This window comes from Trichoderma camerunense, assembly GCF_050948025.1.
Source record: "Trichoderma camerunense strain CBS 138272 chromosome Unknown V8C40scaffold_6, whole genome shotgun sequence".
Classification (NCBI taxonomy): Eukaryota; Fungi; Ascomycota; class Sordariomycetes; order Hypocreales; family Hypocreaceae; genus Trichoderma; species Trichoderma camerunense.
The window spans coordinates 1,421,660-1,444,606 of NW_028145364.1; the positions used below are offsets into that span (position 1 = coordinate 1,421,660).

The following is a 22,947-nucleotide window of genomic DNA, read 5'->3' on the forward strand; positions in this document are numbered from 1 at the left end:
CTTCATCGCAAAACGAAGCCCCCTGTCTCCATCGCTTATCTGCTCCACGACTCGCCTCGAGAGCCCACAAACGGGGGCCATCTCCTTTCACATGGGTATCGCCTGGACCGTCCCCGGCAAAAACACCCGTCGGAGATCAGCAGTCGCCCATGCATGGCATACCTAATCAAGATCCGAGTAGAGACCGCCATTGACCAAGATCGACAGCCGTCAAATGACCTTTTCTAGCTTTCATCACCATGTCACAGGCCAAACTAAATGTGAAGATACTGAGAACACTATTAAAAAATACAAAAAAACATCTCTATAAATTATCTCTTTGAATATATACCCAATCATAAAATAGGGGGGGACTCCGATGGATGTCGCCTTAAGATTTTTTTTCCTTTTTCCCTTCTTTTTCAGTTTGAAAAAAAGAAGGAAGAAAATCACCAAATGTTATGAGTGCCCAACGCCAGGAGACAACCACGCAATGGCGCCCTATGCATCGTGAGCCTTGCCTTTCCCTAATTTCTTCTTTCCTTTTAGAATATCCACCCCGTGTGTTTACCCCAAACCCTGTATGTATTTGACTCAGGCAGCAAATTTCTTGCTCCCTTTTCTCCTTTTTGGCATCCCGCCTTCCCGGCCGCTGCACCACCCAATTCCTCCTGCTAAATGGAAGAATCGCAAGGTGCTGAGCCGTTCAGTAGAGATGCTTATTGTGATTCGTCGCCTCGTCAGATGGTAGCCCCTCTCCAATCATTGCCAATTATATTCGTCCAGCCGTGTAGGGAAAAGGGGACATGTTGATGCGTTGATACAATCAAGAAATATTAAGACCAACATCTATGCAACAAGCAAAAATCAAGATTAAAAAAAAAAAGAACAGATGATTTCTCAGAATGCTCTGTGCTAGTGAAATGAAGCCGACGACAAACGCGTTGTCTAGCTCGTGATTTGAAAAGTCGGGGTTGTGCCAGCACAAGATGTGAAAAAGGCAAGCCAAATTGTCGACCCCGTTGCTAGTGCAAGATGAATGCCAGATTATAGCTTGACTCTCTGGCCAGTAAGTTTGAACCAGATGAGGGCCACAATCTCCTCCTTGAAGAGCTCCCAAGGGTTTCGGTTGAGCCAGTAGCTGAACTCCCGGTAGTGATACATCTCACCCCAGCAATCACGACCCCATTCGCAGCCAGCCATATTGACTACAAAGTCGCGATCTTTTTCGTTGTAGTGTATCCTGGTATTGTTCAGACCGGATTCGTCTCCACACGCGGCGGTAGGGAAGCTGTTGATCAATCGCTGCGGTAAGAAGCCAGTATGTTGTCGAATCCAGGGCTGGGTCCGGTACAGTTGCTCGAGAGCGTCTTGTTCCTTGTGCTCCCATTCCATGTGCTTTTGCTCATACAGCACTGGGTCCCACCAAATATCCAAAAGTTGTTCGGTCCAAGCGCTGCGTCGAATGAAGAAGGAACCCAAGTTGAATCCAGAGCAATCCTGAGTGAGCATAAGGTTCACGGAATTGATATTGCCATCGCCTACAGGGCTTCGCGCGTCTGCATCCAAATATTCATCCGTGAGGGGGTGGGTGATGTTGAGAGGATTGAAGACGTTGATATCGCGGTACACATGACGATCGAGGTGGTTAAACATATGATGCTGAAGAGAGTATGAGGGCTCCATGATGTAGGTGTTGAGATCCAACCACCAGAACCTGGTTGTGTTAGTCAAACTGCGGGAGAGACGACAAGGATATCCCTTGTGTGTAGGAGTTTTCTTCTTTTGTTGCTCACCATTCGGCATTGGGGTATTTCCGCATCGCAGTCCGTATGAAGTCGACCTTTTCCCAGCTTTCCCGCCACTCGTGGGCATACCGCTTCTTGGTCTTCATGTCGACAATTTCCAGATCGTAGCCCCATCGTGTGGCATATTTCCGCTTATTGCGTACGCTGTCTCGTTCAATGGCCCATTCTCGAGCGCCCTTCCATTCCATGACACCTCCACCGACGTTGGCTGCCAGTATTATGACGAATTTCTCGCCGCCACCGCCCAGAGGAATTCGTCGCCACCAGTGAACGAACCCGGGTGCCTCATCTATCCTCTCGTTAGCAAGATAAAGCTCATCAAATTGTAGGGGACGCAATGGCTCTGCTCACGGGTGCCATAATACACCACAATGGTGAAAAATATGATTAGCGGAAGAAGAATCCTCCACTTGAGTCTCCTACCAATGCGGGCAAAGAAGGATCGTATCCTTCCGCCGTTCTGGATGTGTCCTCCTCGTTCATACTTTTCCCTCTCGGCATAGGTATTGCCCGGGCCAGAATTGAATCGTGGCAGACTACTGGATATGCGGCGCATGTGTCGGGTGAAGAAGCCCTGGTTCTGCGTCGAGAAGGATGGATAGCCGTTGGCACCTCCTTGCTTCCTCATCTTGGCGGATTCCCAGGAGCTGCCAGCGGCATTGGAAGGACTTGAGCGGCCGCTGTTGATATTCAAGCCGGGACTCGACCACCCCCCACCTGGGACAGGTGACGGGCTTCGGGACAGAGACATTGGGTCGGCGGGAGTGCCTGTGACAAAGGACCAAGGGGACACAGAGATTAGCCAGCGAGCGACTCAAAGTTTGCGCGACACAAGATGACGCAGGGCAGGCGACGCGGGAAGCCTGCAAGGGAGCCGACGATGGGAAGACGTACCGACGATAGGGGACAGCTGGGCCTGGTTGGCTGTGCGAGGATGGATGGACAGCAGGTTACCAGCGCGCACCTCGCTTAGAGAGTGGCTGCCAGCCGAAGAGCGCCGCCGGTGATGTGACGGCACAGGCCGGTCGTTGAAGGAGCTCGAGGAGCCGGCCGGGTGCCTTTGGGAAGCCAGGGTGAATAGCTGTGGTGCGGACGGTGGGAGAAGCTCGAGAGTTCGACAGGTGTCGAATACGGAGTCGGCGTGGCAGCAGAAGCGGGCTGCGTGGGCTTCCTGATACGGAGCCGCACTAAAGCTAGAGGGAGAGGGAGAGAAAATGCAAGCAGCTCAATGCAGAGCAGAATGAGAGGCAGACGACACAAACTGGCTCCAGAAGGGGAGGGGCGCGGTTTCTGACTTCTGACAGGACAGAGGAGATCGTGAGAGAAGCCCCAAAGCAGAGATCGAACCCACACCGGGTACCAACTGTCGCAGACGGCGACACAAGCGCTAGCTGAGCAAATTCGCGTTCTGGCCAGATGTCGGTATGAGATATGGGATGGGATAGTCGAATGGGGGTCGAGGAAAAAAGAGGCGGTTTATTGGCACGTCTGAATACAGGGTCCGTAGGGCCAGGTCGGTTCAGGCTTGGCTTTGTACGGGTACCCAGGGGCGGCTGAGCGCAAAGTACCTCACCGTGCCCCCTGGCTGCTCAAGTGCCGCAAAAGAGGGCGACCTGGCGCCTGGCCGAAAACGACTGGGTACAACGCAAAGCGGGCCTGTGCGGTAGCAGCAGGACGGGGCTACTTGCGCTGCTCTGGTGCTGACGATGCTTGATAAGGCCAAGTGCGTACCGGGTACATGACGGTACGATTTAGAGAGCCCGAACGGGCGTGGCAAGTAGGGCTGCCACACAGTATCCAGCAGGTACAGGTAAGTACTGCTGCAGACTCTTGCAACGGCGCGAAGAAGGGGGAGAATTTCTACGCCAGGGACAGGAATCAAGGTAGTGGCGCCAAGAGGTACCTATTACAGCAACAAGATGATGCTGAAAGACGACAACGACGACGATTCTACGAGTGCTGAAGCCGAGTCTCTCTCTCCATCTCGCTCGCTTACTCTGAAACGTTGCTGCAGCAAAGCGTTTTTTCCTTCTTTTTCCCACGCACGGCCCTCGTGCTGGAATTGGGCGGTGGCTTAGTTTGCATATGACACGGTGCCAAAAAGCGACTGGCGAATCGAGATGCATTTTGCTGCAAAAGGGGGCCGCACGCCTTGGTTGGAACTCCTCGTATCTGCGTTGGCGATGGTACGGTGGCAGTTGCAAGAGCACCTGTAATTAACAGTCTCATTAACCAAACACGGCAATATCATGCATGATCTGGATTGCGTCTTTTGCTTATTTTCTTTTTGGCCTTTCTTTGTCATTGTCTCTCTTGGTTTTGTCTGCTTGTTTTTTCTTTTGCTACAGGCTGAAGAATTCCGTCTGATATTTTTTTTTTTGTTAGTTTCCGTAGCAGTTTCATTCTCGCGTGTTCGGACGCACAACTGCAAGCGGCCACAAAATCGGTCTCAAGTGCGACGGTTACGGGAACCAAAACGGACTGATGTTATCGCGAGCCTGCTCAATCGCCGTGCAACGAGCACACAAGACTCGAAGCTCGTGCCTCGTACCTGTACCCGTACCCGTGCGTTTGGTGCCTGGCATCGCGCGATAAGGAGGATTATTAGCCGCTACCGGGGATGAGGAAATTTTAAGATTGATGAACCTTGCTCCTTGCGATTGCCACTGGCTGATGCTCACAAGCAGCATTTTGCCAGGCGCCCATCCATCATTCAGCTTCTGCCCTGCGTCTCTCAGGGGCGCACAACCCAACGAAGCCAATCATGGAATTCAATTGCGAGATTTTCTCCTTCGTCCAATATTACTGCGGAGTCCTTCGTACTTGGTTCGTACAGACCCAATAGTTTAGTGAAGTCTCGTATGCGGCCGGTCTTGTTCCGTGCCGGCGCAGGCATTCGATTAGTAGCAATGGATTGGATCCCCTAATCCGCAACCTTCAGCAGGCCATTCGCACCATCTCGTAGCGTATGTACATGTATCCATCCCACTGCTTAGCTCAGGATCAAGGCGTTCATCGTGGGTCTTGATTGACTTCGCGAGCCAGTTCGGAGGAGACCGAGTCGTGGTTGCTGGCATGTCCCCTTGGGGATTAGCGGTATGGCGTTAAATTTGATGTCAAGCCAAGCATTTTCCTTGGCTTTGACAGGACATGGATGGCCTCGTATTACTAATCTTCCATGTCGGTGCAAGGTTTTGACGAACACCTCGTTTCCAGGCAGTGGAAAGTAAAACAGCCAGCTAGTCATCATGAATGCGTTTTCTTGGTCAAGAGCAGGCATGAAGCTGAGAAAATGGAGTTTTCTCGTATTTTTTCGGGTAGGGAAGAGGCCTTCGTTAGGTGCAAAAGTGAGGTCCATCACGCTTTCAGCTGCAGCGCTCCAGCACCGGCCCTAACCACAAGGCAGACAAACCGTCAGCTTACTCGTCCAGGTAACACCGTCGACTTCATGTTGCCAATATTAACTTGCGCCACGGCACTCAATTGCCGCTTTTGATTCTGTCTGGGGAGCTAGAGCTATACGAAGCCCCAGGCTGATGGAAATGCTTAAACTTCTTGATAGTGTACGCTAAATCATGCATCACGGACAGAGTTCAGCCTTCGTCACGTCTGCGTCTGGCGTCAATCCTTTCCCCCGCCTTTTGCTAAATGCTTATTGTGACCAGATCCGATATCCGTCGGGAAGACGTCACTCGTTCGTTTCTCCTGAACGCTATGGGATTCCATCATCTACATGTTCGTCCTCGCCTAGCAACTACGTCAGATGCCAAGAGTAGCAAGTGGTATAAGCGAACAAAAAGCAACAAGAGTTACTACCTCCCCCTTGGTATCGCAGAGAGCGGCATAAACACCTAATCAATCCAATATTTGATACCATCTGCATTCCTGATATCTACATAGGCAGTGATTCACGCATAATATAAGAACCTGCAGGTCTTGGGGTGGCTGAGACGTGTATCAAACGTGCGTACGTGTGCCCTTCGTCTTGACTTGCCATTTCTGCCATGTCTTGTGTCGGGTCACGCTCAAGTGGTAACACCAATTGACTATTGTGTATTATTTCCATGATTAGCATTAGTTTTACAAATCTTTACACTAAGATAGCGTTGTATAAGTTGATCTGCCTGTTTTGTTATTTAAGAACTGCAGTGTAGCCGTATTGACTGACACTTTTTTTAGTTGCCCACGGAGTATGTAGCTTCTGTTTTGGGTTGAGCACCAGATAATCGCATGTTTCAGGCGCTTCCTAGATTAAGACATGGGTAAATGATGCATGGGAATCCTCATTTTGAATCCGCCTTGCTCCAGTGTCGCATCGATCACACCATTGTCGTGCATATTCTCTACATAACTGGCGATTCCAGGGTAATGGATGTTCAGATTATTGGTGTTTTTGCCCATCCAGATTAGCAGCCCGCCACACCCCTGAAAGTCCCACAGCGGGTGTTGCGCAGTGGCCAAGCTTTAGCCGCCCGACAGGCGACAAGCGGCCAATCAACTGACCCTGGCCCGTAGCGCAGACATCCACAGCCAATCACGTCGCGCATACCCGCTCACACGGCGTCTATTTCATACCTGCAAGCTGCAACTCCACCAGCCAATCCGCCAGCCAGAATCGCCATTGAGCTCAAGACTCCGACAGCAACCATGAGGAAACGCGCCACACGGGAGCCTTTACCAGGTCAACAGGATATGGACAGGATGAAGAATGCAATGGAATGGCCAGATTTGGGACCGGGCCGCAGATGCAGAGTGGGGAAGCTGCGGCTGGCGGGTTCTTGTTGTGCTGGTATTGTCCGCTGATTGTTCTTCTTTATCATTCATCTGGCCTTCACTTTCTTACTTCTGTTCTATTTTCCGCTCAAACATACCCGATTGTCATCTATTGTTGACTGTCGATTGTTGGTTGTTCATTATTGGGTTTGGCGTTGTTTTCTGCTTGCTCTCGTTTCACGTCACCTCTTTTGCGTTCATTGAATAATATCGCATTTCTTTGTCACTGATACGTTGACGACATTACTTTCGCCGTCACCTGCCTGGTGCTTGTGATGGTTATACTTTGATTTTTACAAAATTTACTGCTCTTCAGCGCATCACAAGTAATTACAAGATACATCACGACGTCACGATCACGCGCCCGCTCCGAATGCTTGCGCCTTACATCATTTAACATGTCCAACTACGGCAAACTCGCGGAGCCTGTGAATGACAGCAGGCTGTCATCACGGGCTAGTCGGGCTGCGATACTTCGTCACACCTCCTACACTTCTTCAAAAAGCCACCAAGGGGATGATTGGGAAGACTGGGAGGACGATGATGTTGTTACGCTAATAGATGTCGACGAAACCCCGTCCGCTGATAACTCCGACAAGAAACTTCTTTTCAACAGCGCCTTTCTAGATATGAGCGCAAGCAATTCTGCTGCGAATACTCGCAGCCCATCTCCCTTGGACAGCGATAGCGCATCTGTCAGCTCTGACGAGGACATCACGCCCATCGATGCCGCTGTCCAACCCGGCCTGTTGGCTCCGCCACCTACTCCAGCTTATATCCTCACAAAACCCCCCAAACACCCAAGCGTAAAGTTATCCATGAGGCGCTCAGTAGCCAAGATCAACCGTCCGATATCAAGGAAACCCCCGAAGCAACGGAACGCAAAGCTTGGAATCAAGTTGATCACAGACATGACGAAGCTGAGGCGTCAAAATCACATAGCTGGACAGGCAAAGTCACCCGCAAGGCGAGCGCCAAAGTTTGTTGATGCGGCTGCTCTAAGAGCTCTAGAGGGATCTCCAAACCCACAGTCCGTTGGAAACTGGAACTGGTTAAATAAAGATGATGAGGGTCGCGTGGCCGATTCCCCGCTACAAGCCACTCATTCTCCAGCCGAGCAGCTTTCTCCAGAAGACAGACCGATTGTCATTGGAATCACACTGCCCTCCGATGAAGTGACAAGCCGAGGAATCGACCCTCTCACGGCAACAGTCAACAACATTGATACCCCAGGCGGCATGAAAAATCCATACCCCTTTACATTTCAGGCTACCAACGACAGAGCAAATGCGCCTGCCGAACCTCATCAGCTCACGTCAGTCTGGTCTCCCGATACACCTGAAACTGCAAGCTCGTTTAGCACAGTCAGATACCCTTCAAGCGTGTACTCGCAAGCATCTATGGCACCAGTCATGGGCTATTGTCCTAGAGATGACGAAGTGCCTCCTGTTCCTGCCGTCCCCGCCAACTACAAGAGAATGACGGCGGCGCATCAACGCCTCGTCGGTACAGAACGCCGCAAGAACACGGAAGAGGAAGAAGAGTCTGGAACACCTTGCACACTGTTTGAAGAGGATGGTGTCACACCTTTGAAATCTCCTGCTAGTAAACTCTCTGCGCTCACTCCCCAGAGTGTGCGTGGCTGGTGGGACCACCACTTGGTCACGCCATATCTAAACAAGAGAATGTCTTTTGCGAGTCGAAGAACCCAGATGGAGTCACCTTTGGATGAAAGAGCACACCAGATGGCCAGATCTGCGGACAACCAGGGTTCAATGTTGACTCCAAAATATGTTGCGAGTCCACAGTCCTGGAAAACCCCAAAGTCCGGAATCGACGCGAAGCAAACCTTCTCGCCTGTGGAAAGACAAGAGCAACGAGCAAATACCAACACCACAGCTACCCACCTTGATGGCAACCGTGCTATCTTGGGGCTCTCAATGTTGGAAAGGGAGCAGAGTCCATCTGAGTTTTCTCCTGGAGCCGCTATGCCGAGAAGTGGCAAAGGAAAGGGCCCGGAAAACCAGTTGTACAGTGATGGAATGGGAAATTCTGATATCCTGATTACATTTGAAGCAGATGAGGAAATGAAGCTGTTGGATAAGCCCAATGTTGTGGGCGAGAGCTTGGCACTTACATCCAAGTCTGATATCCACCAGCAAATGTCCTCCGAGAGTCGTGATGCGACTTCCCTGAAAACCTCAACTTCCACAGAAGTCCACAGATACGATTTCACCTCTACTTCTATCGAATCAAAGGAGCATAAAACCTCATCAACCGCCTCCTCAACCGACTCTCTGCCGAAACAGGACCCGAAACGGGATCTCACCCCCCCACCCAGGCCTCAATGGAAAGAAACCCAGGCCCCAATTATCAGGGTGCCGACACCTCGCCAGACTCCACCACCAAGGGAGGGAGTGGTGCGAGAGGCTGAACGACCCATCGTGGTTCATATTGAGATAAATACCGGGGAACAGAAGCAGAAGTTTGTTGTTGATCGTGTGGCGGTAAACTCGACGCCCACCATAAGGATTCCTACTCCCCGGCGGACGCCGTCACCCCGCGGAAATGTCTCCAGGGCTGAAGTTGTAACTGAATTAGTAAGGGGCGATTTGAAGCACGATGGCTCAGATGGTCGTGATATGAAGCACGATGGTTCAGATAGTCGTGATATGGTTCACGGGCTGGGAATAACCAACTTGGCGGCGCATAATCCCCCTCCTTCTTCATCAGAGAAACAGGCCGGGGATAGCATCAAATATCAAGCGGTCTTCCCGCCGGACCATCATTTGCATACCCAGTTCTCCCCGAGAGAAGCAAGGGAAGCACCTACCCTAGCTGCGTCGACGATGTCAACAACGACAAGAAAGGCTATAACATCGACTACGACATCAACCACGGTATCGACCACAGCGTCAACCAAGTCAACAAACACGTTACCAATTGAAGCTCCAAGTGCACCTGCAGTACCATTTGTGGCAGCGGCACCCATCGCTGCTGTAGCGCCTATCGCAGCAGAGCCAATCTTGACTGCCGCAGCAACGAGGGAACCAGCAGCAACTTCACGAGCAGCTCCTGAAGAGTCTAATGTGGTCGCCACATCTCTCTCTCGTACAAGCATTATGTCTTCACAAGACGCACACCGCATCGAACAAGCCCAGAGATCTACAAGGGAAGCACACAACACTAACAGCAAGGCAACGACCTCAATGCGAACGGGAGATGTCTCCCTTTCCTCCCGTAGTTTTGAGGGTGCCTCGACCGATGTATCCCGAGCTGCGGGAACTCAGCGATTGGAACATAGTCGAGAGACACAAGCATCTACCGTGGCCCATGAAAATCACACCTCAGAGCAACAGAGTCGGTTCTCCGTATCGCCAACCTCATCGAAATCGCCTGCCATGGAGAGAGGCTCGCGAACAGCGCAGCGACATGTCCGTACGGCAAGCAACTTTGTATCGTCGGTGCTGTCTCGGCAGCGCTCTCCTGTGGATCAACGCCGCGGCGGTGGTGACGCTCGCTCTGTACAGCCCATCGAGATTATGCTAGAAGAGCAAAGGGGCCCCGAGCCTATGCCAGCAAGCCCAGAGAGAGCATATCTGACAATCAATGAGACTCACCCCGAGAGTGGGAACTGGGCAAGACGCGGGTCTGTCGTTTTGGAGCATGGATACACTGAGCCTCTGCCTGCTCGCCCTGTTGGAACATCTCTATCCCAGTCGCATGCCGACCAACTGTCAGGCAAAGAGTACAAAATTGAGCGAAAACGACGGCGGCATGAGAAGGAAGAAATGGCGGCAAGGCGAGCAGGTGGCTTCTGGAGGGGCCGAGGTTGCATGCCGAAGAAGGGCTGTTTTGGCCGCCCTGGGCCTGAGGGACGCAAAAAGAGAAGAATTTGGCTGTGTATCATTTGCATTCTTTTGCTTCTCATCATTATTTTGGCTGTTGTATTGGGCGTCGCCCTTGGAAGGCATCACGGATCAGGTAACCAAACCGAAACGTCTGGACAAGACCCGCCGGCCTCGACATCACCCTCGACGCCCTCACCTCCGATACCCTCGTCGATATGGGTCAACCTCACGGACTACCCTGCCATGCCAACGGGGGTGTTGACCTTTGTTGGCCCAAACAACACCATTGCCAAGAGCGACTGCACTGAGCCATCGACCCTCTGGAGCTGTTCTTTGCCGAAAGATTCCCAGGCGGCTGTGTTGCCCTTTAAGCCAAATCAACCAACTCTTATCTTCCAAATTCAGTGGGACAACAGTACAAAGAGGGGGTGGAATATTCCCAACGGTACTCCGCCAACGGCTATTTCTCAAAGGGACACGAGTAACAGTAATTCTTCAATTGATGGATTCAATCCAGACCCTAGCCCTCCGACTTTCCAAGAGATGTGGTTCTTGGGCGAGACTACAGATAATATCCAGTCCAGTCAAAAAGCAGGAGAGCCGACGCCCTTTTTTATCAGCATCCTGGAGTCGTTGAATGACACAGTCAAGTCACCAACTCTAAGTCGCCGAGCTACTGCTGCAGATGTCAATATTTCGGATATTATTTTCCCGCCAGATTTGCAGGAAGACGGCACACCTGCGCCTGCCGTGATGCTCCCCAATCCGGTTCAACAACCAGTTCGATTGTTTGACCGCGGCTTGCCGACTGAGCATTATGGGTTCTACACATACTTCCAACGAACAATCTTCCTCAAGTCTGTCACAGTTCTGAATAATTCGAGCCAAGGAAACGTGCCAGTGGATGAAGATGGTGGCTGCAGCGAAACTGAGGCCAACCACCTCGTTACTTGGGCCGAGACACGTATGCTTGTGCAAATTTGGACTCGCAAACTGAACAGTACGGCATCATTGCTGACGGCTGATGGCACTAAGGGAATTGATAACTCAGTCGATCTGGTTAAGCCCGGGACAATGCCATATCCGGTGACTGTGACTCTAGACACACATGGCGGCGATCCCAACCACAAAGTCGTCTGGGAGTGGCCCATGGATGATCGTCAAAAGTTGAATATCAGTGCTCCAGATCTATTAGTCAACAAGATGGATGTCGGAGGGACATGGATTAACCACCGGGGCAGCGGAAATGCCAAATTTGGAGGATTCGATGGAGGCACTGGAGGTTGCAAGTGCGAATGGGTAAACTGGGAATGAGGCAGATGCATAGGGGGACCGCGACGACAACACTATGGATACGTGTATATGGATCAACGCTTTTTTTTCTTTTCTTTCTTTTCTTTTCTCTTTTCTTTTCATTTATGTATACTAATGGGGGACCATATGATGAAAATGGGTTGGGTATATGGAATATCTGCACATGGAGTTAAAAAGTGCATTAGAATGGCGTTGCTCATTTATGAAGAGCCTTTTTTTATCAGATCTACATAGTAAAATACACTGTGGCTGTATATGGAAATTTGGTGTTGAACAGTAACATGATTGAATTGTATAAATGAATGTGATGCGGGATTGCCAGCATAGAACAGCGGGGCCCCACCGCCCCGGGCTCCGTGGTGGAAAAAAAAAAAGAACGATCTGCCGGGACGGATCCGAAATCCAACGTCTGCTAGACATACCAACTTTAAGCCCGAACTCCAAGTTCGTTTTATCGATCCTTATTAAATAATCCATTCAAACTACATATTCACGGGGTACCAATATAACAAAGGGGAAAGAGAGAAAGAGAAATGCTCCCACCAAGATGCCACCCCACGGCTTTCTCCAACCGGCTCACTTTACACAGCATTTCAGTTCTGAGTCGCTCCGTTTTTGCTTCTAGGATCAGGACGAAGCAGCGCTCCCTGGTCACTCTGGCGATTGAGACGTCGTGCGATGACACGGCGGTGGCGGTACTAGAAAAGTCGGCGGGAGGGAGGACAAAGCTGCTCTTCAATGAGCGGGTTTCGTCGGATAACCGGGCGTTCAAGGGGATTCATCCGATGGTGACGGTGGAGGGACACAATACTGCCCTGGGGCCGTTGGTAGAGAGGGCGTTGGAGAGTTTGAAGGAGAGTGAGGACGGCGTTGATGATGCTGATGCTGGTGCTGGTTCTTCTGGAGTGGCGAGCAAAGGGAGCAGCGTCGCTGTGACGGATGACAGGAATATCAAGAAGTGGAAGAAGAAGATCAGGGTGCCTGATTTTGTTTGTGCTACTCGCGGGCCGGGCATCATGACGAACCTGTCTGTGGGATTGAATGTTGCAAAGGGGCTGGCGCTGGCGTGGGACGTTCCCTTTGTGGGAGTTCACCACATGCAGGCGCATGCCTTGACGCCGCGCCTGGTTGACGCTTTGGAGAGTGAACAAGGGCAACAAGAGGTACTATCAACTTCAACTTCAACATCAACATCATCGTCACCCTCGCCAACCTTTCCCTTCCTCTCACTCCTCGTCTCCGGCGGCCACACCCAACTCATCCTCTCCACCACCCTCACGAACCACAGCATCCTCGCCACAACCGGCGACATCGCCATCGGCAACCTCCTCGACCAAACCGCCCGCGTCATCCTCCCTCCCGCCCTCCTCGAGTCCAGCCCGGACGTCATGTACGGCCGCTTGCTCGAGGCCTTTGCTTTCCCTCCTGGAGCAGATACGCCTGCTGATTACGACGCATTCTTCACGCCGGCTGCTTCTCGACAAGATGAGATTCAGGAGGTTCCATCTGGTTATGGATGGACTGTTCCGCTGCCGTTTCGTAATTCGAGGAAGCTTGCGTATTCGTTTTCTAGCATCCATTCGCATGTTCACAACATTGCTGCCGCTGCAAACAACCGCAACACCAACAACAACCATCATGAAAATGATCTCGACTCATCCCCATCCTCCTCTTCTGACAACATGCCCCTCGAAGAACGCCGTGCTCTCGCCCGCCACACCCTCCGCGCCGCCTTCCAGCACCTCGCCAGCCGCCTCATCCTCGCCCTCCAAGACTCGCCCTCCCTCCAACCCTCCTCATCCTCTTCTCCCGAAAACGAACCAATCAAAACCATCGTCGTGGCCGGCGGCGTCGCAAGCAACCGCTTCCTCATGCACGTCCTGCGCACGACCCTCGCCGCAAGGGGCTTCGTCGACATGCGCATCGTCTCCCCGCCCCTGGAGCTGTGCACCGACAACGCCGCCATGATTGCCTGGGCCGGCATGGAGATGTTCGAGGCGGGATACAGGACTGAGTTGTCCGTGCGGCCGATTGCAAAGTGGCCCATGGATCCGGATGTCGGGGGCGGCATTCTGGGGGCTGGTGGGTGGACGAGAGAGGAGGAGTAAAGGAGTGGTGGCTCTATGTAAAATGAGAAACGGGCTATCTGTTTGAGATGATGTTGATGATACCCCCCTTCATATTGAGATGTTGAAGTTTGATATATAGCCTGTATGCGTCTTTCCCTTTGTTCTATATTCTGTACGATAAGAGTTGTATGATGGCCGTGCATTAGATTAGCCTCACATCAAATAGAATTAACCCTCTACATATATCCCATCATACTTTCAGCTTACTTCTTTTCGTTGAATCGAGGATGGAAATTTATTTGTTTCGTACTGATCTACTGCTTTCTTCACCTTCTCCCGTCACTGCAATACAAGGATTCATCGGGTCCCATTCAATTGTTATTCTCATGCTTTAGATTAAAATACCCATCTCGCTCCATTTCTACGCCAGAGCGCTCGTGACGTTTGAAAACTCGCCCTTCTCCAGCTTCGTCTCCCAGAAGATCGGATTCGTGTCGAGGAAGCCGTGCTTGACCCAGCCCTGCTCCTTGACGTGGTACAGGTTGATGTATCCACCAGAGTACGCATCACGGTGCGTCGCAGCCAGAATACTCCGCTTGCCCAATTCCAAGGCCTCCTCGTCGGTCAGATCGTACTTGTACTCTGAATCCAACACACCATAGGCGAATGTCTGTCCACTGCCCACGCAGAACATGTTGCCCGACAGTCGCGTGCCGTCGCTGTCGACGTAGTACAGGGCCGGGCCCTCCTCCTTGGTCACGCCGGCGCACATGGTGCCCATGCTGAGGCCCATGCCCTTGTAGCTGTAGATGAGGTTGGCCAGGATCTTGCTGGCGGCGGCAACGCTGATGCGGCGCTTGTGGCGAAGCTCGTGGAGGCGGCACTGCATGCCCAGCCAGGCCAGCCAGTACTGGCAGTCTGCGGCGCCACCGGCCATGGTTCCCAGCAGCACGCTGTTGATCTCAATCACCTTCTTGACCGTCTGTGAGGCAATCCAGTTGCCGGCCGTGGCTCGCGAATCAGTGGCCACGATGATGCCGCCCTGGAAGCGGAAGGCAAGCGTCGTCGTTCCGTGGGCAATCTTGATGGGGCAGTCGGGGTTGGAGCGGTCGTCTGTGGCAGCGCGGAGCCATGCAGAGGGCTGGAAAGCATCAAGGGTCAGCTTCTACTCGTCATTCTAATACAGAGAAGCCTATCACCGAAGCTATGGACCGTAGGAACCAAAACGTACCTGGGCAATGGGCGGCATGGCAAAGTTGAGCGACAAGTGATCCGCCGGGTTCATCAGCTCATTGCTGAGCTCGTCATCCTCGAGAGGCTCGTTCTGGGCAAACGCCGGCCGGCTGTACTTGGCCACGAGAGAATCCATCGTATCGTGTCCGCGAAGAGAAGAAGAAGGTGGTGGTTATGTGTGATGCTTAGAAAAGACCCCTCCAGGCCACAAGTCCAGATCAAATCAGATCAAATCAATGCCCTCAGTTCCGCTGCGAGTAAATTCGCGGATCCTTATAGGTCGAGGCAGAATTCCAAATGGGTACAGCCCGCAGTTGTCGAGCTTGGCGATTGTGGTATTTGGCGGTTCGTGGTTGAGAATTGAAAGGCCAAAAGACGCCCCTCGTTCCGAGTACCTCTAGAGCCTACCAGGTCAGGCAGCTTCCGTATCGCGCGTCACTGCTCTCTTTCGAGCAGCATGAGCTTCTGATTGGCCACAATTCGAGTGTGCTGACTAAGTTGCTCTCGGCGATTTTTGGCGGCCTTGTTGCCTGATGGACTTAGCCTATACTAAACTATCAGCAAACAATTGCGTATCACCATCTACAGGTATGCATGCAAATTTGGATGATAATAGATGCTGGGTAAGAAAAAAAAAGAGAAAATACTGAATCAAAAATCCTGGGTGCGATTATTGGTACTATCCAAAAAAAAAATAGATAAATAGAATAAAATGCATTCGCTGTCCCATTTGACCTCGCCTGACCCGCACTGCTTATATATATATATATACATCATTGAACCCCCATACCGTTTCCTCCCATCCATCACCTCAGACTCCAGGCAGATAGGCTATAACAAATAATACAGAGCTGCAATTCCATAAAGAAAAAGTGTCGAAAGAAAACGACAAGAAGCAAACGAATCATTGGAGCCGACGTAGAGAGCGAAGATACGGCCGTGACATTGCGTTAGAAGCAACTTGTAAAACAAATACAGATACTCAATCCCGAATGGAACCCATGAGAGCCTTGGAAGGAACTGGAAGGAATTGGAAGGATTGAACAAAAGCTTTCGTTGCTGAATCGCTCAAGGATTTTGCGATGGGTCCCGACTCCGCGCCTCTCGCTTGCTCAGAAAGCCGCGTCGTGAGAAGGACTTGGGGCTGTCGGGATACTTCTCCTCCGCAGGTTGAAAAGAGCTCTTGACTGTCACCGTGCCAGTTCCAACGGTGAGATCCTTTGCACCGGCGCTACCGGTCTCGTCAACAAAGTAAAAATGCTCTCCTAGACCATCATCGCTGCCAAACAAATGTTCACCTCTGGCCTCAATCTTGAACTGTGCATCAGGAGTGCAGCTGAAACGGAACGTCTCGTCAAAGGTCCACTGCCCATTGGGCGACTTGTAGTGCTTCGTTTTGCCAACAACCTTTTCCCTAGGCGAGATTTGGGTGATGAGGATGTACAGGTCTGTGGAATGAGAATATCCAGAAGCGCCAACAACGGTAAACGTTGCTGTTCCGGTGGGAGCTCCAATGCCCATGGCGCTGTGCACTGAAGAGCTGCCGAAGCTCCTGGTTCTGTTATGACCTGAGCCCTCGGGTGTCAGATGCGGAGGGATATCCCTAGAACCGTCCACGGCGCTGGTTGTTGGCCTGGTGCTGGGGTTGGAGTTGCTGTTGCTGATGGGGAAATCACTGCCATTGGTAATGATGCTTGGCACTGTAGGCACCTCTGTGAGCTCCGACAACGAACCGTTGGGGTCATCCCGATCCTTTTTACCAAGGATGCCGCGCTTCAAGAACGAGGCACCTCTGCCCACGCCGTGACCTACAGCAGTGGCTCCCTTGAACGGCACTCCGGCTACTCCAGTAACGATGCGAGAGGTGCCGCCAAAAGTGCCCTGGAACGTTGACGTGCCTTGTCTTGCACGAGTAACGTAATCGGGACGGAAAACCATTCGGAGTTTGATGCTTCCCGACTTGCCATCTAGCGGGAAGCTCTGCTCCATGGCCTTGAAAGGCTGGAGATTGTCTAGTCTGATGACGGTGGCGCCCAAGAAATCAGGCTTGTCAGCAAAGTCGTAATCGTAGACGTTGCACACAAAGTGGGCTCCTGTCCTCGATGGCACAGAAACCTCAAAGAACTCGTTCCACACTGGCGACAATGTCTTCTTCTGCACCTTCGTCTTGTATACTTCTACGTCGTTCAACTCGAACTTGCAGTAAGGGTCGCTCTTCCCGTTCCTGTCTGCCGATGGCAAGTCTGAGCCGCTCAAGACATCGACACGGAGGTTGCCCATGTTGTTGATACTCTCGCTGGCGTCTAGGTCCATCTTGAGGGGGATATACTTGAGGCTAACCTTAACCCAGCTGGACTTGCCATCATCGCTCTTGAGCTTCAACGTTGTGGGATTGTTCTGCATATGATGTTAGCACATGCTTCTACGCATTATATAATGATCATGGTCAAGGTGATGATTATCGGGGGAAATACGAGTGAAATATCAATCTGAGTGGGACGAAGCCACAACGCATTGCTTTGACTTACCAGACATTGCTTCAAAGTCTCCAGCGTATTGCCAGACAAGTACGCTAGAGTATCTTCGGCATCATCGCCCTTCTTTCGCGCTTTGATCGTCAAACGAGAAAAGTCGAGCTCTCGGATGATACAGTCGCCAATCTCGTCAAACTTGTGCGACTTTGATGGCACTATTGTAGATGTATAGGACGGGTAAGCCATGTCGTCCACGTAAATTTCCAGTTGGCTGTCTCTCTCGGGCATCTCCGACTCCAATAGTCTGAAGATGAGAACGCCGCTCTCATATCTGAGCAATTCTTCGGGGCTCAGCCGGATCTTGGGCGGTCCTTTCTTCTCTACTGACATCGACGACCTCATCGACGCCGGCGAGATCGGCCGGCCATCCTCCCCTGTAGCAGCGCTCAACTTGGCGGTATCAACCGATTTCCTGGACACATCGACAGATTTTCTGGATGCGTCGAGAGATGGCTTTGGTGCAGATTTAGAGGCGGAGCTTTGTGGTCTGTCAAGGGAGGCCCTGGGTTCCTCGCCATTTTCTTCGGCAGCTTCTGCCGCCTCCTCCTCCTCCTCTTCAGGATCGGCGATGTTGAGGCAGGGATAGAATGCAACGGTGTAGGTCAGTGTACCTTTGGAAATGCCCTTGCCGTGAATGCGAAGTTCGCTCTGGAGAACGCGCTTTGTATCATGCACGAGATACTCGCCAAGCTCATCTTGCTGAATATAATCCGCTGCAGAAACTTCACACAATCCGAGGGAACGATCTTTGCCAACCTTCTCCTCGTCCATTACCTCAAGAGTGAGTCTGTCTCGAGCAGAATGAACAGGAACGTAGAGAACTTCATCCCATACAGGATTCAGGTCATTCTTGAAAGTTACCGTTCGCGCCTTGTCAATACCAGAAAGAAGAACTCGGACATATGGATCGGATTTGCCAAAAGCTTCAAAGTTACGGAGATCATTTGCCTTTTGGAAGTGAAGCCTCATGACGCCAATTGGTGTGATGTAGCCACCGGTGCCAGCTACGCCTGAAATGGCCACTGGTTTCCACTGCGCCATCATCTTGACGCGGCCGGTTTGAGCGCCTGAGAGGTGATACCATTCTTTGCCTTGTTCCATGCATTCCAGGAGGTCATCGAGCTTAATTTGATACTTTCCGAGAGTCAAGTCAGAGGCAAGGTCTCGGTCATCCTTGATAGTAACGCCAAGTTTTGCCCTCTTGCGATCTGTAATGAGAATTTCCTTGGAGCCATTGTCCCAGATGGGATTGTTGACACGCTTAAGCTTCTTTGTCTGGTGGATGACCTTACCGTTGAGGAACATGACAGCATAGGGGTTGAGAAGGCCGACGAGACTTTTGGTTCCATCCAAGTCTTTGGCCTGCTCAACAGTGAAACGCAGAATACCCTGATTGGAGACAGGAGGAGGCTCCACTTTGCCATCTTCGCCTTTCAGGCCTTCGAGGACTGGGAAGAAACGGAGGTCGCAAGAGACCACACCACGGTTTTTGCCGGCAGCGAGAACCTCGAGGCGTTCGTTTTCATACACGTGAAGTTCCTCAATTCTCTCCAAGGGAAAAGATGCCACACCCAATTCTTTGGACTTGCGGAAGCCATTCTTGTCAAAGACCTGAATGTCCAGAGTATCGTTGAAAGAGGTAACAATGATATAATGGGTTTCATTCCATCTCGGGTTGGGATTGTCGTCGATAGTTTTGGTTCGCGCAAGTTCTTGGCGGCGGTTCAGAGTAAGAACGGCGTATGGATCAACGGTGCCCGCAAAGTTATCGGTATTCTTGAGGTTGTGCGCTCCGTGAAGTGTCACGACGAGCACACCAATGGCCTGATCGACGGGTGATCCCGCAAGCATCTTGGCGACTTCGATAGGGAAGACGTGAGGAGCATACATCATGGGTGCTAGGTTGCCATGGATCTGTTCCAAGATGAATTTTTCCAGACCCGGAATGAAATTGATATCAAAGCCAAAGCTCTCACCACCGAGGGGCTTGCAAACATAGTCAATCGTTGGCTTCTCCAGGAAACACATTTCAATCTTCTCGACGTGGGGGAAAGGAATCTGCAGTTTGATATTGAGTCGCATGATACCCGAGAAGGCCATATCCTCGACAATGACGTCAAGGCCTTTACTGATCATGGCCTTTCCGACTCGGATTTCCAGTACAACTTTGGGGTTGATTTTGTTCTTGATTTGCTTCTTAGTCATATCGGTGGTGTCATTGGGCGTGAAGCTGAATTTCCAGTCCATTCTAACAATATCGTCTCCCACATTGGGGTACGTCTTCACATGCTCCATGCGGGGGGGCTTAGTACCCAGCGTGAAGGTCTTGAGTTTGAGACTGTCCAGAAAAGCCGGTGTCGCAGAGGATAGCACTTGGTCGACAGTGTTGACGATGGTCTGGGCGAGGACAGGCTGGTAGATGGGCCAAAACTTGACCATGAATGAATTGATCCACTCAAGAGATTCATGATCAGCCTCGAGCCTCTTAAGGGCCATCTCTCGGGTGATGTCATCACGAAAGTTCCGGCGCACTCGTCTCAGGGAAGTCCGATAATAGGTGCCGCAAATTGCCATGACCATGATTACCCAGCCGAGACCACCACCGAAAACCGCTACAAGCCATGAGGCAATACAGGCGAAGATAATAACGCCGGTGTTGTGGTACCAATCTGTTTATCCGTGTAAGATTGCGATATTGTTTTTGTCGGGTCAGTGAAACCTACCTCCAAACAGATGATCCGGCAGCTGGCTTTCAACCCATGTAGTGTGATCGAGCAGGCTCTCAGCTTCAAGCGCACTCTCGACAGGCCATCCAATCTGAGGAGCCCAGCCTGTTCGCGAGTATGGGACCTCGGCAGCGTCCCCATTGGCTAGAGTTTTGCTCTGTTCATCCTTGCTCACTTCGACAACACCTTCTTTTGTCGGTTCCGGGAGCTCTTCATCCGGACCAGTACCGTCGTCGACATCCGTTGCGATGGCCGTGGCCTTGTTCCGTCTAAGATGCTGAAGCTCGGGAGGGATAGCCTGGTTAGAAGATGCATCATCAGCATTCGCCTGTCTTTATATGACCTGGGAAAGGGGAATGCATCATACGGCAGCGACCTGAGAACGCTTTTCTTCTATAGTAGCATTGGGATCAAAGTGGAAGGCGGGAGCACCAGCATTTCTAGCTTGATCGACCATGAGCCTTTCAGCGTCGTCAGCCGATACTGCAATCCCGGGGTCTTGAGCAGCCTCGATGGCCCCCTGCAGCTTGAGTTCGCGCGCCTCCTGGGCCGACATGATGGCCAGCAATGGGCGCTGTTGCAACTATTGCTCGTGTGCACCAACTGGGCCGTTCAATTGATCTGGTTGCTTTGCGATAACGTCATTCAGAAGCCCGGCAGCTTATGGAGGGGCAGTGGCCAGATATGTCAAGTGTCAAAAGCAACCGAGCTGGGCCGCGAATGATAAAAGGGGAAGCAGGAAAGAAAAAAAGGGAAACGGTTCTCTATGGATATTTTATTTTACGGTCAGCACGATTGTGTCCAAGGCCCGCTTGAGCTGATCGGGGCTATCAAAGGGAAGAAAGAACAAGGCTGGACGATGTCGGAAACCGAAGCAATGGCCAAAGGGAAAAGAGGACAGCTAGTGGCAGAAGATCACACCTTTTGATTTTCTGGACAAAGCCACAAACTAATGCACGTGTGGCTCGGCACAAGACGCGAAAGCTGGAAACGAGAAAGAAAAGAGAGTCAAAAGAAGTGGTGGGTGGAGCTGACGACAGGTCGATTGTCCGTGGCGCAGAGACGATTATCACCAAGAAAACTGGCGTGTACGACAAGCGGTACGGTACCTGTCCGTGTGCACGAGTTGTAGCGTGCGCACATGTACTCTGTGTCTAAGCTCAGCGCGGCAGGGTGCTACAGGTCTGCCAGACAGGAGCTACAGTGGAGCTAGGTGGTGAGCTTGGCTGCTGGACCCCACTGCAGCTTCGCTGGCCCTCCCCTGCACTGCTGAAAGCGTGGCGACGACGTAATTGTCAGTGCTAGCGCGGGCCGGGCAGGCAAGGGAACATGGAATGGTCACTCCCAACCTGTGCGATTGGCGCCTGCTAAGGGGGGCCGCTGCAGCTGGAAGTTTTAGCGCCTAGCTTTGGAGGGGTGTTGTGCTGCGGGATGCTCTGGAGCCTGTGGTGGCCCCATCCCAGCGGTGGTTAAGCGCTATCGTGGCCGCTAACAGTGGAAATCCGGCAGCAGTAGGAGGCCTCGACTATTTTCTATTCTGCCGCTCTGCATGCATCTATGGATCCATTGATGTCTCTGCATCATGAAGAGTGCGGGTGAGCGCTTATCAGCATTGAAACTTTCTCACTCCACCATCGGGTACGACTGCGTGACGAAACGGTCTTGGTCGGGTAACATATGAGTGCAATGCAGAATTCTATCAGCAAGGGGGCACCAAAAGGAGACGGCATTGATGCCAAGTATATGTAATCTCAGGCAGCAAAAAAATAAAAATATCCATGGATGGCAAATAAGGATACTTAAGATTGGTACCACAGTGCAGCAAGCATCTCGTCTGCCATGGCTGCTTGCAGATGGTGGCACTTTTTGAAGAAAGGCCGCAATCGTCGGTCTTGTGGAGCGAGAGGGAGAAAAAGGGTGAAATCAAATCTCATTTCGGATCGAAATATCCGCGGGCCTGCAGCACTAGAACTGCTAAAGAAGTCTGGTCTTGTTTGTGGATATCCTCCTTATTAGCCGCCATCCACAGTCATCTCTTCAACTGAGTGAGGAGTATAGTAATGCTTTGTCTAGCCGAGGTCTCGGATTAGGACTCTGAATAGATGCAGTATAAAAGCTGGTGGTTGAACAACGAGGGGCAAGTAAGAGACAATTTGTATCCAACACAGCCCATCCATTACCTAGGTATGCTGTGCTTGTAGTATTGGATTACAATGATTTACGACAACACAACGTAATTGAGCCTTTTACGCACCCTTATCTGATATCTTAGTAGTAGCATGTAGTGTAGACGGCTCAAACTTCGTTTGACAGGGTGCGAGGACAACTTCAGCCGGTATACCTTATGTATGGCTATATTAGTGCTGTTCCACGTAAACGAATAGCAATAGACAAATCAATCGCTTCCCATCGTCCATGTGAACACGCCACTTCGGGAGCAGCAACCCAACATCAACTGGGTCACTCAACTAACCAAAACTTCATGCAACCACTGAGGTTCCATGCATCAACAGCAAACAGGGATGCGACACTCGTTCCTCGTCACTAAACCACCTTCGTCCCTAGCGTCACAGGCCCCGATCGGTCGGGCTCTGGACGATCTACATGGAATGAAGTCATGGCTAGAAATATTTTCTTCAATAGAAGGCAGAAGAAGAATC

At 51.5% G+C, this 22,947-nt stretch overlaps 8 protein-coding genes across 8 annotated transcripts; 5 read left to right on the forward strand and 3 right to left on the reverse strand.

Annotated features, from left to right (window-relative positions):
* Positions 1 to 878: 878 nt before the first annotated feature.
* On the reverse strand, positions 879 to 2,985 carry V8C40DRAFT_194304 (galactosyl transferase GMA12/MNN10 family-domain-containing protein). Its single transcript, XM_083211891.1, has 4 exons — positions 2,682 to 2,985; positions 2,139 to 2,555; positions 1,776 to 2,076; positions 879 to 1,696 (listed from the first exon to the last, which is right to left on the reverse strand). The coding sequence occupies exons 2-4, from the start codon at positions 2,536 to 2,538 to the stop codon at positions 1,027 to 1,029; spliced, it is 1,371 nt and encodes a 456-aa protein (XP_083075057.1). The 5' UTR covers positions 2,539 to 2,555; positions 2,682 to 2,985; the 3' UTR covers positions 879 to 1,026.
* Positions 2,986 to 3,956: 971 nt separating this feature from the next.
* Positions 3,957 to 4,595, forward strand: V8C40DRAFT_194317 (uncharacterized protein). The gene has a single exon (XM_083211892.1). The coding sequence runs from the start codon at positions 4,037 to 4,039 to the stop codon at positions 4,409 to 4,411; it is 375 nt and encodes a 124-aa protein (XP_083075058.1). The 5' UTR covers positions 3,957 to 4,036; the 3' UTR covers positions 4,412 to 4,595.
* A 421-nt stretch (positions 4,596 to 5,016) lies between these two features.
* On the forward strand, positions 5,017 to 5,838 carry V8C40DRAFT_241492 (uncharacterized protein). The gene is made up of 2 exons (XM_083215032.1): positions 5,017 to 5,350; positions 5,453 to 5,838. Exon 1 carries the CDS (start codon positions 5,080 to 5,082, stop codon positions 5,281 to 5,283), a length of 204 nt encoding a protein of 67 aa, XP_083075059.1. The 5' UTR covers positions 5,017 to 5,079; the 3' UTR covers positions 5,284 to 5,350; positions 5,453 to 5,838.
* A 570-nt stretch (positions 5,839 to 6,408) lies between these two features.
* Positions 6,409 to 6,863, forward strand: V8C40DRAFT_194336 (uncharacterized protein). The gene has a single exon (XM_083211893.1). It carries the CDS (start codon positions 6,496 to 6,498, stop codon positions 6,766 to 6,768), a length of 273 nt encoding a protein of 90 aa, XP_083075060.1. The 5' UTR covers positions 6,409 to 6,495; the 3' UTR covers positions 6,769 to 6,863.
* Positions 6,409 to 11,987, forward strand: V8C40DRAFT_241496 (uncharacterized protein). Its single transcript, XM_083215033.1, has one exon. The coding sequence runs from the start codon at positions 6,959 to 6,961 to the stop codon at positions 11,723 to 11,725; it is 4,767 nt and encodes a 1,588-aa protein (XP_083075061.1). The 5' UTR covers positions 6,409 to 6,958; the 3' UTR covers positions 11,726 to 11,987.
* Positions 11,988 to 12,065: 78 nt separating this feature from the next.
* Positions 12,066 to 14,106, forward strand: V8C40DRAFT_286472 (glycoprotease family-domain-containing protein). Its single transcript, XM_083222534.1, has one exon. It carries the CDS (start codon positions 12,259 to 12,261, stop codon positions 13,831 to 13,833), a length of 1,575 nt encoding a protein of 524 aa, XP_083075062.1. The 5' UTR covers positions 12,066 to 12,258; the 3' UTR covers positions 13,834 to 14,106.
* Positions 13,932 to 15,407, reverse strand: V8C40DRAFT_241499 (proteasome subunit beta). Its single transcript, XM_083215034.1, has 2 exons — positions 15,026 to 15,407; positions 13,932 to 14,935 (listed from the first exon to the last, which is right to left on the reverse strand). Exons 1-2 carry the CDS (start codon positions 15,161 to 15,163, stop codon positions 14,216 to 14,218), a joined length of 858 nt encoding a protein of 285 aa, XP_083075063.1. The 5' UTR covers positions 15,164 to 15,407; the 3' UTR covers positions 13,932 to 14,215.
* A 266-nt stretch (positions 15,408 to 15,673) lies between these two features.
* Positions 15,674 to 21,307, reverse strand: V8C40DRAFT_241502 (C2 domain-containing protein). The gene is made up of 4 exons (XM_083215035.1): positions 20,655 to 21,307; positions 20,285 to 20,585; positions 17,556 to 20,230; positions 15,674 to 17,424 (listed from the first exon to the last, which is right to left on the reverse strand). The coding sequence occupies exons 1-4, from the start codon at positions 20,841 to 20,843 to the stop codon at positions 16,096 to 16,098; spliced, it is 4,494 nt and encodes a 1,497-aa protein (XP_083075064.1). The 5' UTR covers positions 20,844 to 21,307; the 3' UTR covers positions 15,674 to 16,095.
* Between the last annotated feature and the right edge of the window lie 1,640 nt (positions 21,308 to 22,947).